At 42.3% G+C, this 19,381-nt stretch overlaps 1 protein-coding gene across 1 annotated transcript in view; it reads left to right on the top strand.

Annotated features, from left to right (window-relative positions):
* Positions 1-10,306: 10,306 nt before the first annotated feature.
* LOC121693091 (zinc-binding protein A33-like) overlaps positions 10,307-19,381 on the top strand; it is a 14,832-nt gene continuing 5,757 nt past the window's right edge. Inside the window, exons 1-3 of the mRNA XM_042072273.1 lie at positions 10,307-10,805; positions 11,506-11,601; positions 12,076-12,306. Of these exons, the coding sequence (XP_041928207.1) occupies positions 10,401-10,805; positions 11,506-11,601; positions 12,076-12,306 (732 nt within the window). The 5' untranslated portion in view covers positions 10,307-10,400. The remainder of the gene's footprint in view (positions 10,806-11,505; positions 11,602-12,075; positions 12,307-19,381) is intronic.

Genomic DNA, 19,381 nt, shown 5'->3' with positions numbered 1-19,381 from the left:
CTATGTAAGTTGCCCTTTTATTTGTTGTTTTGCTGTTTTTAGATTAGATTTCATTTGTCATTTAGCAGAGTACAGGTACAGAGCCAATGAAATGCAGTTGACATCCAACCAGAAGTGCAAAGAAGCATTAAATACCAAGTGCAGATAGAGTACATGGTTGTGTAGACAATAGAGATTAATTGCGATTGCCGAGTGTGGATTAACACGCTCTGGAAATTCACAATTTCGTTGCCGTTTTTTTTTTTGTAAAAAAAAAAAAAAAACATCGTCCAGTATTTCTTTCGAAATTGAAATGAAATTGTATGGACTGGACTATTTTTTTTTTTTTTTTTTTTTTTTTAAAACGGCAACGAAATTGTGAATTTCCAGAGCGTGTTACTCCACACTCGGCAATCGACTCCTACAGACTTTCCCCTAAAGACGCCAGCTGCAGCAGCAGCAACATTTCCGGAAACAACGTGATCTCACGAGATGGCGTAAATTATCGGTTGTAATGATTACAATTATAATTGTAATCATTACAACCGATTGACGTCTTACCTTGAAATTTCCCTCCAAGCTGGATGGAAGCTGGGTTGATATCTTTTTACTAGTTCGTCAAATGACACGCCGTAACAGGCCGTCATTGATCCACAATGGGCGTGAAAAGACACGCTAAAAGACTGAAGGCCGTTACATGACACGCTAAATTGCTTTAAAAGTGGCGTGCTATTTTACGCCATCTCGTGAGATCACGTTGCAACCGTTAGCCATGTGGCATTAGCCTATCGCTCATTTCAATTTGGGACCTTGCAGTCGGAATTGTCGTTTTAGTCAAAGCCTCTTGAAAGTCCAAAGTAGCCTGGGCTATTCGAGTGGTCACTACGAACTGCAGAGTAGGCCTACGACTTGAACCAGGGATCTTCGCAACACCCCGACAAGAGAAAGGGAAACATCTTGCCATGCTGCCAATCCATTCCGTCGTGCGCAACAAAGTAGTTTGAGCCGGTCCTATTTTGCTCAGGATCCGCGCTGCTTCATAGCAATTCCTCAAAGGGATTAATCCACAAGGGTACGATCCAGAGGAATCCAATGTAACTATCCAAGTGAATGTTCTGTTTAAAATGCTCCCGCCATGTCTCACATGGCCTCGGTAACAACTCTCCGATAGCGCTTCCTGTAATTAGCGCTCTCCTCCCGCAGGGTAGGCCAAGCAGCCTTTTATCGTCAGCTGACTGCGTGACGTTAACAACCCCAATTGCGTTTAAGCAACCCGGTTGGATAAGCCTAAAGTAATATATACATTTTTATTATAAAGAATATGGAGCGGTCCGCTACAATATACACAACGCCTATGCATATATACGTTGATTAACTATTGAACTATAAATTATGTTCTATTGATTAATAGTTAGTTAGAAAAACAATTACAATATTTGTTTTTCAGATGGCTATGATAAAGCTGGGTCGTAGTCTTTTATTTGGTAGTAAATAATTTGTAAACTATCTAAAAATGTACATTTTATAATTAATTGATGGGAAATGATTGCATCAAACCTTTTTTTTAATGGCTATTATGAAGTTACATCTAGTCTTTTATATTTTAATGAACAATTTGCAAATGATCTAAAAATGCTATATTACAAACTGATGGGATATATCTGGAGCAAACAATAAACACATTGGTGTTCATAGTTCAGCAAGTACTTAACATATGACTTTGCCAATTAAAGTCAAATATTGTTAAATGACAATAGTGATAATGAAAGCAATAACACTTTACATACACTGCAATTACAGATGCTTAACATATTGTAAAGCATTGTCACACATCACAATTGGCTTTAATATCAAGAGATATTTATTGAAATCAAAACTTCTGATCCATCAGAGCAGGGCAATAAGCAAATAAAAATCAAACAAAAAACATAATAGCTTAAAAGGCTATCAATCCTTCATTGCAACACCACAGCGTAAACAAAACAGGATGGTGGGGCGAGGGGCACTTACTTCTGCTGCCTCTTCAGACAATCAGACATACAGTGCATACAGTAAACATGAACGCAACATGAACGAACACTGCTTAAACATACGAGGGTTGTTGGCGGGGGGCTTACCCTCTTAATGTAGGGTATGAGATTGCCCTCATTTTTGAGTTTTGCTATCTCAGCTCTGACCTGTGTATCTTTCTCAATAAGGTCTTCACATTTACTTAGAAAATCAGACATTTGTCCACTTTTGTTGTAGCCTGCCAATAGCTCCTCAAATTTTTCTGGTGAAGCTATAGCCAACTCTGGGATAGCTGCTTTTGATCGAACGGTCAGCTCTGTAACACCAGCAATGGTACACGCTTCCCCAAGTTTTTTTCCGCGGTTGTAAGCCCGCAGAACCTTCTTGTACCTTGCAACGATGTCTTTTGGACTGGAAGCTGCATCAGTAAGAAATAAAACAAATAGAGATTAACTGGACTGTGAGATGAGACAAAATATTGTTGACATTAACATGCATCACCCATAACTTGACCATGCCTAGGCTGGTTAAGAGTATTTTGGGTATTGGATATTTCAATGTGGTAATATGGTGGCAGCATGGAGGGGAGTGTCTCCAGGATGCTGGTTTCACTGTTAAGCCTTCATGAGGTGTCGTGGGCCTAACTTAACGAAACATCGGTGAATGAGGGTGCCCACTTAATAACCCCAATGACATGCCACATACTATATACTGCTGTTGGATGGGTCATTTGTCTTGTGTTTGTGACCATTTCTTGGTGGATTTGTGCGTGCTTTTTAAAGTTAATTTTGAGTAGGGGCTTCTTTACCTTGGATTTTGGCACAAGGGATTTTAACTTTAATCCTGTGTATTAATGTAATTGTTTTTGTAAACAGGAGCCCTCCTTTATGACTCACCTCTTTGTCCACATTCAGGTTTTGCGGACTTCTGTTCCTTCCGATGCCTTTTGTCTTTCCTTGTATGCTTTTTTTTGTAACGCCTTATGACTTTCATCGTCTGATGACAATGAATGAATTGAAGGAAGAAGAGGAAGATGAATTACTGGTGGAAGAGGACTCAGATGATGACTCAGATGAAGTGGTGTGGTCAGAAGTTGTGGTATGGCATATCTTGTCTGAAAAGAAACAATAAGAAAAGGTGACGGGAAAGTTTAATCAAGTTTAATCAAGAATCAAGTTTAAGTGAGAAGCTTCAGTACTCACATAACATTTGTCAGGTACAGCACAGGTACAAAGGTGTATGTGTGTCCATCCTCAAGACCAACATGGTGACAACATGAAAAACAAGTTATACTTGATATTTGATATTATCGATGGAGTCTTCAAAGGGCTCTACTGTCTAAGGGTTAATGTATAGAATGCCAGTCATTATCGAAAAAATAAGCCCAAACAGGGCGACCCGGACCCCGCTTATTATACGGCTACCTAACATAAGAGAAGACACTTCACCTGATGGGTCTTTAAATGTATTTTTTTACTGTTTTCATTGGCAAATGATGAGAAACAAACTTCACCAAACTCACTGAACTTGAATACATTCTTTAGCAGCTGAACAACTGTCTGTAGATGTGAATCAGTGGCAAAAAGGCCACTATCCTTGACAGCGGTCAATTATGCTTAGCATAAAGAATTAACAGCCGAACGTGAATGGAGCGTTCTACTTACATTGTGAAGACAAGGAATAATAAAATGTTTTAATCCAAGTGGTGTTTGTTGTTAAGTGTCATATTGAGATAAAGTATTGACTTACCAGCCCCTTGTTTGCGAAGAGAGTCCCATTCCTTTTTCAGCTTCTTGTTCTTCCTTATCAGGACACCCTCTCTCTCCTTAGCTTTAAGGAGGAGCTCTGATACTGTTGGAGACATAGAGTTCCCTGAAAGACAGAAAGCAAGGAAGAAAAAAATAAATAAATAATAGGTAGAGCATGCTATGTTTCTGTTTTAAAAGCACATCAATTACTACAGTCATGATTTGCTCTACATTTGTTCACCATGCAGTATGCTGTTTTTCACCAAAATACAGGCAGTATAACCACAATAAATGACAATAATAAACATAATAGGCTATTTGAAGATTTTGACAAACTACACATAATACAATTAGTAGTCAGTTCTGCCCTTTGATGGCATATAGGCTTCAACAACTGTGAATGTTTACAGTGTAGGCTACATATGCTGAAAAGCATTTCTTAAATGGCTATATACATTAAAATAAAATACATTTAGTTTTCTTTGTTAATTATTTGCAAATTGGGTATGTATATGTATCACCTGTTCTGTGCACATCTGTATATAATGACATATGAGTTACATTTAGTGATGTCACTTCCCTGAAGGGTCTGAAATATGATTACTGCCATCTAGTGGTGATTCTTGTGTAACTACACTATTCTCTGACCTGTGAGTAGGGTTGGGCGAATGAAGCCCCACGACAAAGATAATGAATGCGTAGCAAGATGGGTCATCCTAGTTCATGTCTATGAGGGCAAAGTGGAGTTCAGTCAGAGACGGGCTCTGGTTCAGTTCCCGCCTGCACAGGGGCGTGTCACTGACGTATGACTTACGTTTGAAAGCCTCGGTTCCACGCCAGACAAGCCGGAGTACAAAATAAACTTGGTGTACACCTTCATTAATGTTGATTTTCTCCCGACTGGAGGGTCATACTATCACGACATTCTACTGAAATAGGGAGGAGGGTTTGGAGATCATGATACTGTGTCAGAAATGTGCATCCATTGCAACATCCACAGAAAAATAAGGCTTTGACAAATTCTGGGAAATTCTTGGATTCTGCCATAGACCTCAATGTTAAAAAGAGAGCCCGATCACTGCATAAATGTATGGGGGCGTGTACTGCTACCCTATTTGCATAAATTTCCAGGGACAGGAAATGGCCTCTCATGAAGTATCTTCGTAATCAACCATCTTTGCCCACGAGGCTTTGGAAGGTTCTTCCTGATTGTATCGTAAGTGTTTCGAAGTGTCAAAGCATCGAATACAAAACAGTGACATCTGGTGGTTAGCAGACATAACGGCGGCTCTCATTAGAGATTAAACAATCACAGACGAAGCCACATGCCGACCAAATGGCCCTTCTCTGAAACTGGTAAAACAGAGCGGAGAGACAACGTGTTCTGTTCCCTTTTGAGTAAAAACTATTAGGCCTACAGTCATTGGAATAAACATTATAGTTTTGATATGCTTCTATTGATTCGAATTGAAAATGTAATGTGCTTGGTTTTAAATAATGCTATGTTTCCATGAAAATCTCAAAATGGCCTTGGGAGGGTGGTAGCGTGTTCGTATACTGCACGCGCGCCCGGGGTTCAAATCCCGCCATGTTCATAATTGCCATGCGTTAGCATTATTTGATATTGCATGCTTCTCTATAGTGGTTGTGTTTAAGACTTCATTTGATGTTTTGCAAAATAACGTAGGCTAATTGCTGCAGATGACCACAGCAGTGTCAGATAACAAAAAACATATAAAGGGCATTGTGAACAGTGGGGGTTGTGAAAACATGGGCATTGTGTACAGTGGGGATTGGGAAGTGCTTGTGTAGGGCTACAATTTTAGAAGGGTGCTTGTGCAACAAAACATATGTGTTGGGGACTTTAAAGGTTTATCGAACCCGTAACGCTTTAGGGATTAGATACAAGCACCGGTGGCCCTGTGTCAAATGTCCCATTTAAACTTTTCAGTGACGTCCGAAGCTTCGTACGTCATCAGTCACGTGACCTTACAACTTTGATACGCGCCTTAGGCCTACCTGCAAACAATGTAAGAGGCCTATGCTGACTGCATCAGTGCTCAAAGTATTCTAAAAGTTTATCAATTCATTGTTAACTAGATGTACCGCAGAGCGGAACAAAATATGACCGCCGCCCAGTCCAGCACATTTTTTCCACAAAATTAAATCACGCTGAAAGGCCTATAGGATTCTAACTGTCTCTATGTGTGTGCGTGTGTATCTGTTTGTGCACATGTGTGCACATGAAATGGGTTAACATGACCCCTGGAGGCAAACATACAGAAAAAAAAGGTCATCCTAGGCCCTACAGTTCTCAAGATATTCACAGAGAACTGTGTCTGCCCTACCCTCCTTTCGGGGGGTCCAGTCCAGTGGGGGGGCTAAATATATAAGTGGTAATGGGATGGGTTGACATGCCCCCTTAAGACCAACATACATAAAAAAGGTGGACCTCCTAGGCCCTACGGTTCTCGAGATATTCACAGAAAACTGTCTCCGGCCACCTACAGGCCAGTTGGTGTATAGTAACATAAATTAATTTATTGTGTGGCCCCCCATGAACGGAATTCCACAAAACTTGGCGTGCATACAGAGGGTGTCATAATGATCCTACACTTCCAATTTTGACTATGTTAGGTCACAGATACCTGCGATTACAACACCTCATTTTTACTTTTTTGTGTTTAACTAGGTGGCGCTATACATGAAATGAGTGGTTATGGAGTGGGTTGACATGGCCCCTTGAGATCAACATACAAAAAAAAATGGTCCTCCTAAACCTTACGGTTCTCGAGATATTCACAGAAAACTGTGTCTGCCCTACCCTCCTTTCGGGGGGGGGGGTGCACTCCAGCGGGGGGGGGGGGGGGGGTGGTGGTGGCTACAGATCAAAACGAAAAACGATGGTTCCATGCTATCCATATGGGGTTACATGCCCACCAAGTTTCGTCTACCCCGGTCTTTCAGTGTCCCGGAAATCCTTGACGGAAATTTGGACATGTGAAAAAGAAAAAAAGAAGAAAGAAAAATCTGACTAAACCTATATGACCGCCGCTTCGCTGCACGGCGGTCATAATAACTTCGAGCAAGTTTGGAGAAAAGTCGGAGGTATGCATTTGTCAGGTAGGCTATGCTTTGTTGCGTGCATTAATTGCGCACGATGTTCACCTATGACAGCAAAAAGACTTTAAGATGAACATGAAGCAGGCTTGCCATGACAGAAACAATGATAGCCAGCCTTCAATGTCCTCTTTTGTCACTTCTCCAAGCATACACCTGAGAGCAAGGCAAGCCCTCACAGAGAAATGCGTTGAGTTTTGCTGCAGGGACATAATTTTACGTTGTGACGTTTCTTCATTCGGATTCATTTGCAATCCATTCCATTCTGAATAAACAAACATAGTTTAGCCTACATTCTTCATCCTCTGTTGCATTATTCATTAATATAATTCTAAACGTATTTCTGAACGGACCCCTGAACTACAAGGACAGAAATGAGATGGCCATTCACTGAACCCTGAGCTACAAGGACAGCGATATGAGAAGGCCATCACTGAACCCTGAACTACAAGGACAGACATGACATGGGTTCATCTGACTTTAAAACAGTCAGTCAAAAAACTCAGCTGTTTGTAGGTTCATGGCATGTGTGTGTGTGTGTGTGAGTGTGTGTTTGCTGTTGGATCGCAAATGGAAAGGGACTTTTATTTTGAAGAGGGAAGTGGAGACTTTACAGTCCTTATGACAGAAAGTAGTACGTGTTGGCAACAATACCTCAAGCAGCATCACACTGAGCACAGGGGCCCCCCAAGGCTGCGTGCTCAGTCCGCTGCTCTTCACCCTGCTGACGCATGACTGCACTGCAACCTACAGCAACAATCACATAGTGGAATTTGCTGACGACACAACTCTGGTGGGTCTCATCACCAAGGGCGACGAGACTCAATACAGGTTGGAGGTCGACCGTCTGACCACGTGGTGCAGGGACAACAACCTCCTGCTGAACGTCAGCAAGACCAAAGAGATTGTTGTTGACTTCCGGAGAGGTCACACCCAACACCTGCCACTGACCATCGACGGTGCTGTGGTGGAGAGAGCGAGCAGCACCAAATTCCTGGGGGTGCACATCAGTGAAGACCTCTCCTGGACCACCAACACTGCATCACTGGCGAAGAGAGCTCAGCGCCGCCTGTACTTCCTGCGGAAACTCAGGTGAGCAAGTCCTCCACCAGCCATCATGACCACATTCTACCGAGGCACCATTGAGAGCATCCTCTCCAGCTGTATCGCTGTGTGGGGCGGAAGCTGCACTGAATACAACAGGAAAGCCCTGCAGCGCATAGTGAACACAGCTGGAAGGATTATTGGTGCTTCACTCCCCTCCCTGAAGGACATTTACACCACCCACCTCACCCGCAAGGCGACCAAAATTGTGAGTGATGCAAGTCACCCCGCTCACAATCTGTTTGATCTACTGCCCTCTGGGAAGAGGTACAGAAGCCTGCGCTCCCGCACTACCAGACTCACCAACAGCTTCATACACCAAGCTGTAAGGATGCTGAACTCTCTCCCTCCTCTCCCCCCTCCACCCTCAGCTACATAACATCCTGGACATTGGACCCACAATGGCCGCCTGCACTACTCCACTTGCACACTTGCACACTTGTACACTTTACAACTTGTTGTTGTTGTCCTGAAAACACAACACTTCTGCTGCTCTTACATAACTTGCACCACTATGCCACTTTCTTTCTTACTTAGGTCAAACAGAACTACCCAAGCCTTTTATTGGCCTGACTTTGCACTAGTATTTTATTGACTGTCTATGCACAATTTCAACCAAATTTTGCTGCTCTTATTTTTTCATTATTATATGTGCCCTCTTATTTACTTACTTTTTTGTTTACTTGAATGTTATGTTTGTCTGTGGACTTAAATTGGTAAAATATGTCTTGTCTTCACCGTGGGATAGTGAGAAACGTAATTTCGATCTCTTTGTATGTCTGGAACATGTGAAGAAATTGACAATAAAGCTGACTTTGACTTTGACTTTGAGAAAGCAGGAAGTGCAGAGTTATCTTCAAGCACATGCAGTGAGAAGCTGTGAAACACATGTTGAACTGTTGTTGAAGGTAGAGGGTGAAGTGGGGAAAGCTTTACTTGCTGGGCATTTCCAGGTATGCTACTGGTAGGATAATGGTTTGATGCTAATATTTGTCAATAGTTTAATGTTAAATGCAAATTTTGATGGTAAGATAGCTAAAGTTAACATAGCTAAACTGCCTTGTGCTCATGTTAGCTCATGTAATAGCATGATAGTGGTAGCATGGCAGTAATGTTGCATTAAATGAATGTAAGGTTAAGGAGAACTTTATATTTGTTTGTATATTTAATGGTAGGCAGTTTTAAGTAATTGCTGTATTTTGTGGTTTGTTTTCTCTTTTCTTGTAAAGGCTTTCAACCTGACATAATCTGATGTAAACTGACCTAATCTGACTTAAAAATCTAACTAATAACAAGTCGTAATTGAACACGAGAAGCTAACTGTCATGAGCTCTCTCTCTGCCTGGTAACACGTGCTGATTGAAGTCTGATGACCTCCACCTGTTCCTGCTCTGCTCTGCCTCACCCTCGTTAACCTACCAGCTGCACTGCATTCACCACTCATCATGTCCTGTATATAAAGCCTTGCTTTTCAGTCCACACTTGTCAGATCGTCTGCAACCAGCACCAGTTACATGCCTGTTTTGGAAAACGCCGCTGACTCTTTGCCTGTGATCCCGGACCCGCTCGACTACTTCTGTGTTCTCCAGCCCCGGTAATCTTGACCTGCCTTCCGTCCCTCTTCTACGAATACCGCCTAGTCCTTGACTGTACTGCTGCTTCGTTTCAATTGCTGTTGTGTGTGTGCTTCCCCCAGGACTTCCCGGATCATCCAGCTCCTGCCATCGCTGTTCGGCTACTGGGGGAACACACACACGCAGACTCTTGGAACTCCTGTACCCCCCCCGGAACCCCCTTAACCCCCAACCCTTAAATAAACTTTTGAACGTGACGCTTTTGTGGTCCTCGTCCTGTTTGGTGTCTCACACTAACTAAATAAAATAAAGAAGAAAGATTAAAAAAGAAGCCGTTTGAGTTGATTCCAACTGATTTAACCCTGTTCATGGCCAAGGCCTTTTTCAAGTTTGGGCAGAAGTGAAGTAGAAAATCCCCTGAGAACTAGACAGTGTGTGTGCCCATTTGAAGTTATAGGAAAGCTGTGTGACTGGAACGTCCCTAATTTGCATATGTTTGGCAGTCACACAGTATCAGGATACATTTAATTTCAAATTCAGTATGACAAATATGTCGTTCTGCAACCCTGTTGGTTCAGAGTGGATGTACACGGATGAAATGAAAGTTAAGCTGAACTCGTTTCACTGGAAATTAGCGTTAAGCTGCTGTTGTTTAATTTCTTCAACTTCAGGAAAACACTTGAATCAATCACTTGTGTTTGGTGCTCCAGAGAAGACCAATCCACCCCTCAGACTGAACATCTGACTGAAGGAATAATTTTGCTTAAGGTCTCAGGACTCTACTTTCCATCAGGACTCAGGATTCTACTTTCCATCTGGACATCATTGTTAGGGGTCATCGCATACTTTACAGTGAGCTTAGAAAATGGCCTCCAAGCGTTCTCTCCCAGAAGAGGATTTCTCTTGTCCTGTGTGCCATGACATCTTCAAGGATCCTGTCATCATGGAGTGTAGTCACAGCATGTGTAATGTCTGTCTGCAGCAGTTCTGGAAAACTAAAGGCCATAAAGAGTGTCCCATCTGCAGGAAAAGATTCACAAATTCAAATCCACAACTTAACTTGGCGTTAAAGAACCTGTGTGAAAGCTACATACAGGAGAGAAGTCAGAGAGCTTCAGCAGAGTCTGAGGTGCTCTGCAGTCTGCACAGTGAGAAACTCAAGCTCTTCTGTCTGGAGGATAAACAGCCTGTGTGTCTGGTGTGTAGAGACTCAAGAGCACATAAGAATCACAACTTTAGTCCTGTTGTTGAGGTATCAAGTGATTATAAGGTAAGATCTGTTCCATGGTTTTATTTATTATATTTAATCTTTTTATATTGGATTACATGTCACTGGGGGTTTCATTCATGAAACCTTATATGAATAAGGCTTATAGAAGAAAGAAAATTACTAAACAAAGAATTATCACTCTCTGCACATTTGTGCGATCTCTAAATTGTCTGTTTCCAAATGGCACTCTGTGCTAAATCATACTATGAGGCAACATGAGCTATTCTGTCTGGGTGATACCTGGCCCAATTCATGAGATGATTAGATAGTTTAGGCTAGAAAACACTAATCCTGTGTAAAGCACTGTAGTCTATGATAATACATGTTTTAATTCAGGTACAAAATAATCTAATGCTGCAGCATCTTTACAGGTTTTCTGTCAATCATATGCTGTGGAAGTGAGATGTTTTTAAGTACAGTAATCACATGCAGGCACATGTACATGCACTTATAATATCAATAATATAATATCATGACAAAAATATCAAAACTGAAACGATCAAAATGTAAAGGGATATTCCACCATTTGGGGAATTACACTCATTTTCCACCTCCCCTTGAGTTAAACAATTGATTCTTACCTTTCTCTAAATAGTAAGCTGTCATTGTACTTTGTCTTCCATCTTGACAATGTACTGAATTTGAATTCAATGTTTATTTGAGTTGTTGCAGCATAACTGTTGTATTCTTCTTGTTTCAGGAGGAACTGAGGACACAGTTGGCCAAGCTGAAGGAGAAGATGAAGAAACATAAAGAAACTAAACTAACCTGTGATAAAACAGCAAAACACATTAAGGTAAAGATAAGCCCTCACAGAGGGAATATTACAGTGGCAAATGTTATCTAACATAAACATGGTAATAACATTAGCACTTGCTATTGACGCCTATTTGTTGAACACAGAGGCTGCTTGGTTGATGATTTTGTGTTCTCTGGTTTGGTTCGTTGTCTGTATTTGTTGGTAGAGGACCCACCCATCATAAGTGTGGAGGGGGGTGAGTCTGGGACACCAGACACCACTGTTGAGCCTTCTGGAGGTGTCGTGGGCCTAATTCAATTGAAACACCTATGAAGGAAGGTGTCTGCTTCATAACCCCAGTAAAATGCTCTTGAAGGCTGTTCTGTTGGTGATGTTTTTGTCAGTGATTTGTTAGTGATTTTGGTTTTGACGGCAAATACCAAAGGATTTGGTTGTTGATTGGCCGCTGTGTGAAATCCCCTACCTATAGTAGCATGAGGAATTTAACATCTCTTGATATATTTAATGAAGACTCAGGCCCAGCACACAGCGAAGCAGATCAACATGGAGTTTGAGAAGCTTCACAAGTTTCTACGAGATGAAGAGGCAGCCAGGATAGCTGCACTGATGGAGGAAGAGGAGCAGAAGAGTCAGATGATGAAGAAGAAGATTGAGAAGATGAGCATAGAGATCTCATCTCTTTCAATCACAATCACAGACATAGAGGAGCAGATAAATGCTGATGACATCACATTCCTGCAGGTAAGATCCCTCCCCTCACATCTGACACACACACACACGCGCGCACACACACAGACGCAGCTGCACATTGTTCATGTTTCTCTAGATGATCTACAGTGGGTTTGGTGATCTTTGGTGAGTGTGATGTTGGTGTGGTGATCATGGGGGATGTGGTGTTGGTGATCTTGGGAGAGTGTGGTGTTGGTGATCTTGGGAGGGTGTGGTGTTGGTGATTGTTGGTAAGTGTGGTGTTGGTTTTGGTGTGGTGATTGTTGATTGGTGTGGTGTTGTTGTGGTTTGGTAATCCTTGGAGAATGTGGTGTTGCTGTTGTTTGCTAAAGATCGTTGAGGAGTACAGTGTTGGTGTGGTGGTCTTTGGAGAGTGTGGTGGTGGTGTAGTGGAGAGTATGGTGGTGGTGTAGTTTGGTGATCTTTGGAGAGTGTGGTGACAGTGTGGAGTGGTGATCATTGATGTGGTGTTGGTGTGGTTTGGTGATCGTTGATGAGTGTGGTGGTTGTGTGATGTTTTGGTACTACGAAGCGAGAACAGTTGTACTGTATGTGGAGAATAAATCCAAATTTGGCTAACAGATGTGAAAGTTCCTGTGCGTTTCTCCAGCGTGTGTTGAGCATTCTGGTGCAAAACGGCTGCTGTGCATCACCCAGGTGTGAGCTACATGGTGGTTGTAGTTAAGTCCCCCCTTCACTGTAAAGCACCTAGGAAAGGACTACATACATTTAACTAACTTGTTGCTGTGATCATGAGTGTGGTGTTGGTTGGGTGTGGATTTGTGAGGGTGTGCGTCTGTTGTCTACAGTATGTGATGTCGCCCTTCACCTATTTCCTTAATATTCATTTCTATACAAACCAAGACGGCGGATTCCTAAAGAAACACAAGCACCCACATTTGTGACTCGAAGAGCTGTAAACAGTGTTGTAAGGCTGCGTGTACAAATCCGGTTGGAGCTCCAGTGGAATTTTGATTTTGTAACGAGAATTCTCGGTCTAACCGTTGATGTGCCGTGTGAAAGGGCGGAAATAAGCACCCACCAGCCCAGCACTAAAGTCTGAGCATGGTAAACAAAATCGGATATTTCAGGCAGTAAAAGCCCCAGTAAGAACCAAACCAGATTTTGTTCAAATCTACACACCTATGGCTACTGAAAAATGCAAGGTCAATTTGTCATATGTTAGTAGTATTAAAAAGTGTTGTTGTTTTAGAATTTTCGAACGAAAGGGGCGGTAATTGGTGCTTTTACGATAATGATGATGAGTCTATCGTCATGGTTATGTCAGATTCAGAGACTGGACCCAAGAGCAGATGCTGTTCACTGATTTATTTTCAGACAGGGGAAACAGTTTGTGGACAGCCACAGGCCAATAAGGCAGTTCAAACAATTTAACCAAAAATACACTGCTCAAAAAAATTAAAGGAACACTTCAGATACATCATGCTGGATATCTATGCTGATATGGACTGGTTAATGTGTTACGAAATGAAAGGAGGGTGTTGGATGGACCAAAACATAATGTCCGAGAGGTGTTCTATTGCATTTAAGTCAGGGAAGTGTGGGGGACAGTCAATGGTATGAATTCATTTATCCTCCAGGAATTGCCTGCACAATCTTGCCACATGTGGCCATCGTTGTGCACCAGGAGAAACCCAAGGCCCACTGCACCATACAGGGTCAGAATATGTCATCCCGATACCTAAGAGCAGTGAGGGTGCCGTTGTCCTGCCCACAGAGGTCTATGCATCCCTCCAAGGGTATGCCTCCCCAGACCATCACTGAGCCACCACCAATCCGGTCATGCTGAATGATGTTGCAGGCAGCATCATGTTCTCCACGACATCTCCAGACTCTTTCATGTCTGTCACATGTGCTCAGGGTGAACCTGCTCTCATCTGTGAAAAGCACAGGGCGCTAGTGGCAGACCTGCCAATTTTGTATTCTATGGCAAATGTCAAATGAGCTCCACGGTGCTGGGCAGTGAGCACAGGTCCCTCTAGAGGCCATCGGGCCCTCAGGCCACCTTCATGAAGTCTGTTTCTGACAGTGTGGCCAGAGACATTCACACCAGTGACCTGCTGGAGGTCATTCTGTAGGGCTCAAGCAGGGCTCTTACTGTTCCTCCTTGCATAAAGGAGCAGATACTGGTCCTGCTACTGGGTTAAGGACCTTCTACCACCCTACCCTGCCAGGGCTCAAAATTAACAATGTCCCGACGTCCCGGGGACCATAAAAAATGCTTCCGGGACACAATAGATTGATCTCTGGGACAACTCTGGGACAGCAGAAAAATGGCAAAGCAAATGTCAAAATAGGTCCTTTTCTCCTAAACTGTTCACATGGGAATCTAAACGCATCTTTCTCGTCTGAATAAAATTCTACAAAATTTGACATGGCGTGACGGGCAGCTGGCAAAAGCAGCGTTAGCCAGTTGATGATCTACTGTAGAAGCGGTTTTGTACATGCAGCCTTACAACACTGTTTAGGCTACTGCTCTTCAAATCACTGTAGGCTACAATGTTATTTTTGGTACAAATATAGTTAGATACCCAAATGGGCTGGGTGCTTGCGTTTCCTTAGGAATCCGCCGTATTGGTTAAATGAATATTAAGTGACTCATAGGCCGACACAAGAATAGGGCACGGGTGGTAGGCCTAATGGGTCACTTTCCGATATAGAGGTTAACTTATCTAACTAGCAGGCAGGTAAATGGCATTTGTTTTCATGACATTGTGAAAATTTTTGACTGATAGCGTAGGCCTAAGGTTACACTGGTGTTCTAAAAAAAACGAGATGACAGTCCTCTCTGACTAAAACACTACGTGTTTTCTGTCAGTGACAGACAAACGTCACCAATATCATGCTGAGCTAAATAACCTAGGCCTACCGCAACTGCGATTTGACAAAAAGATAGTGTTGCAAGGTAGCCTATAACAATGAAAACAGTTATACAAGTTAGCATTTGACATTTCGCTGTGGCAGTTCTAAGGCTAGGGGTGTCCAAACTGCGGCCCGCCACGCACTAATCCGGCCCGCCGAGCATTTATTAGTTTATCATACAGTGGGTCCCAGTTAAAAATTGACACTTCATTCACGATCATGGTGAATGGTGAAATGTAAGTACAACTGCAGCCGCTTGGGGGCAGCATAGTCCGCTGTGGAGTTCCACGGTCGAACCAGACGGCGCATTCGACAGCAAGGGCTGTGATTGGCTGAGTTTTCAGTGCGTTTCTCTGTGTTTTTAGCAGCCCCTGCAACATGCTAGTCCACTGTAGCCTAAGCCTTGTACATAATGTTAAACATAGTTTTGGATTCAGTGGCAAGATTTCTTGATTGTACAGTGTCTGTCTCTCAGTAATGTTTTAAAATGAGAGCTTCGTCAGCTGGTAGTAGGCTACTTTGTCGGTAGTCATGAGAAGTTCGCTTGCTAACAGAACATAAATATGCTGCCCAGAAACCTTGTGAATAGTTCTGATTTTTTTTACTACACTAACGAGGTTGAAATATAGACTTTGCCTACAGCATCTCCTTAACAGTAATGTTAACAAAATGACAGCATTCATATGACAAAGAAAAACGAATTCGGTCACTCAAGACTGTGCCACAGCAACCAGTGTAGGCTACAGTCCTACCCAATAGGCCTACTCGAAGCAGATAGCGTTGTCTGATGGTCGAGTGGGTTAATGCACGTATTTCCAGAACAGGTCTGCAACTTTCAGGTAGTTCTGAGTTCGAATCTAGGCAGGAGCAGAGCCATATAAAGGCCTAGGCCTATTGTTATCATTTTTTGCAAGGTGTTGCTCCTGGCAATACTTGTTTATAAGACGTTTGGTGATTAATTGATAGCTGTTTTTGGGACACGTTAAACGTTCTTTATAATGAGCGCATCCAGGGAGTAAAACGACTGTTACGCGCTGTTACAACTGTAGGCTACAATGATTGCAATACAAAAATATGCGCGTGTTAGTTTAGTTAGTTTTGTGATGTTTTGCACTTTTGCCTCAGGTTTGAGGGCTTTTTTGGCAAGATTGACCTTGGTTAGACTCTGCATATGTTATTTCTCCGTATGAAAAATAAAGTCAATTTTCGACACACGTCTGTTATTAGTTCAATAACAAGTGTTGCTTGTTAAAACATGTGACTAGTGAAACTCAAATGATTTTAGAAATATTTAGCCAAAGCCAAAAAGTGTTAGAGAGAAGGAGAGACGCCGGTGCAGCTCAGATGTCTTCTTAATTTTCTTTATTCTTTAGTAAAAGGTGCAGAACATTATTAAACGTTTCGATGTTCGTTAGTCAAAAACATCGACACATCGAAATGTTAGTCAAAGTTTAATAATGTTCTGCACCTTTTACTGAAGAATAAAGAAAATTAAGAAGACATCTGAGCTGCACCGGCGTCTCTCCTCTCTAAAATATCTGTCCTGGCCTGGTTGCAACGGATTGTGGCCAAACGATAGAAGCGCGGAGAACCCTCCTTTGTCTACCAAAAAGTGTTACTTTGTGCCCCACGCTCCCCCACTGCTTGTGAAAGAAGGGGATGGGGGAGGGGGGCTTAACGTGAAAAAGCTTAATGTCACAAAACGGCAACGAGTCGTTTTAGGCTACAGGCCTTCATAATGGTAGGCTACAGGAAGTGGGGGGAGGGTATGGGATGACCAGAGCCGTCATCTATCGTCTTTCCAGGCACACAGCTCGTTATATAGCCTATCGACTGCCTTAACAGATAGGCTTTGCTCTTGGGTTTGGCCTTACAGCGAACTCAATGCTCTTGTTGCTTGCAGTTTGTTAAATAAAGCGATGCAGATTACATTATTTATTTCTGATTAATTGCGTCTTTTGATGTATTTTGCAACATTTGCTTGTTAGGCTGGGCTACTGTCAATGTCCTGTACAGGTCAATGTTCAACAATTGCTGGTGTAGGCCTAGGCTATTAATCAATTAGGGACTGTTCGTTATTTATTTAATTAAGGGGCTACCGGAGGAGTTTTGGGAGCGTTAGTCAAAAAAGACGTGACCCTCCCTCGCCAGCAAGAATTTTTTCTATGACCCTCCAAAGTGATTGAGAAAAAACGCATGACCCTCCCCAGTCCCAACAATTTATTGATGCCTTAGGCTACTGGGTCAATTTGGGAGCTTGCATGCTACGACTCCTTCCTTGAAAGGAGTTTGCACAATTTCACAAATAATCACCGGGACCGAAACAAACCTGTCAACTTTTCCCGGGTTTATCGCGTATTTTAACTTTTTCCTCGCTGTCTTAGGAGGAGCTGCAGGGCCGTCGCAAGGGGATGCGAGGCCCTGTGCGAACTTGACAGATGCAAGGCCCTTTTCACTTACGTGCATGAAATCATGCGATAGCTTACAAGACTACCGTCGGTGTATTTTAATAGTAGCCTAGTCTAATAAGCTACACCAGCTTGCCTTTAAGAGGGGAAATTCAATTGTATAGCCTATAACATTAGCTGAGTCACATATTTGGCCATATGGTGTTTATCATAGGCTACATCACGAAACCAAATAGTGTAACAAAGGCGAACGAATTAATTGGGCATGAATCATTGTGCTGAACGGTATTTGTGAATGAGCAGAAACACACACGACATTCAAACTATTGATAAGATGTACTGGTCTGTATCTATAGGCTAACATTGGACAAATAAATGACACTGACTCGCCATATCCTGACTCTGGAAAAAAAACATTTTCTTGCTTTGCCGCAAACTCAGCAATGAAATCATAGGCCAGTTTGCAGGTAACCTAACGTCTTTTTCATAGGAGGGAGAGCCCAGTCTCTCCTGTGACATGGAGGTGCGCAAATAGTTTTTAATAGCCTGTTCAACTTCGAAAAGCTTCGTTCACCCGATGCCAGTCACTGATCGCAATTTCAAAGTTCGGAAAGCTTCATCTTTTTAAGTTTTAAGTGCAGTGGCCCATATCTGCCCCCTTTGGAATTATATCTCGAGCCTATTATAAGGTCCAGTGAGTTATGTCCTGGGATTCGGATGTGCTCAAAAAGAAAAGAAAAAACACTTTTTTATAGATGGTTATGAGGAGCAATGTGAGAGAGAAATTTGATGATCATTGATCGTTGTTTTGGGACGTTAAGCCTTTTCCATAGGCGTCAGTGAAGGAGATTGAAGAATGACCATTTTTTTATACGAAAATATTTCTGAACTACAAAAACTCAGTGTCATTCAGACTCAACCCTCTTGTTGTTTTATTAGCTTTTTCGTTGTCGTTTGAACCTTGGCAAGCAGGCATGTTGCGGTTGCAATTTAAGTGAAATTTCTACAGTAGGCCTACAACATGCTGTTAGGCTGGGCTACTGTCAATGTACTTGTACAGGTAAATGTTCAACAATTGCTGGTGTACAGGTTATATAATCAATTAGCTAAATCATTTGTCCAGCTGTTTAAACATTTTTTCGTGCTACATTCAAACGCAAAAGGTGCTTTGATATATTTTTCGTTTGAACGTCGGCAAGCAGGCATGCTTTGGTTGCAATGAATGAGGATAATTACTTTTTTTTGCATTATTTTGAATATGACTCGCTCCAGTCTCAACAGCACGTACTTTTTCCACACGCTAAGTTCTAACACACATAGGCCTATCCCCTCTCGCTTTCTCTCTCTCCATCCCTGCACACGGTGCTTTCTTAAAGGAGCTGCACCATTTTACAACAATTGCATCTACATTTTCATATTAGAATGTTTTGTCAAGTGTAAGCTTAAACTACCGTGATCAATTTAAGTTCCCGTGCCCCGTCATGGAAGCAGTAAGTCAGTCGCATCAAAAATAGTAGTGGCACCCAAGTGACACCTTGTGGTTGTTTGTGTCAACTGCAGTTTGTGCCATTTCTGCTGAGAAAATGGGGTGCGTGATTCATGAAGGAACCCGTCCAAACTTAACAGGGACCCACTGTAGATCCAGCCCGCCACACACTTTAATCTTTAGGCTACTGCAAACTGCTTTACATTCTTCTTAGAGAACGTTTACAATGTCAAAACAGCTTGTTACATCAAGATACATAGTTGCAGCAGATCTAACTACGTTTTGCTACTTAATTTAATTGGGAACGCAT

This window comes from Alosa sapidissima, chromosome 2, assembly GCF_018492685.1.
Source record: "Alosa sapidissima isolate fAloSap1 chromosome 2, fAloSap1.pri, whole genome shotgun sequence".
Lineage (NCBI taxonomy): Eukaryota > Metazoa > Chordata > Actinopteri > Clupeiformes > Clupeidae > Alosa > Alosa sapidissima.
This window is presented reverse-complemented; position numbering and strand designations above follow the sequence as displayed.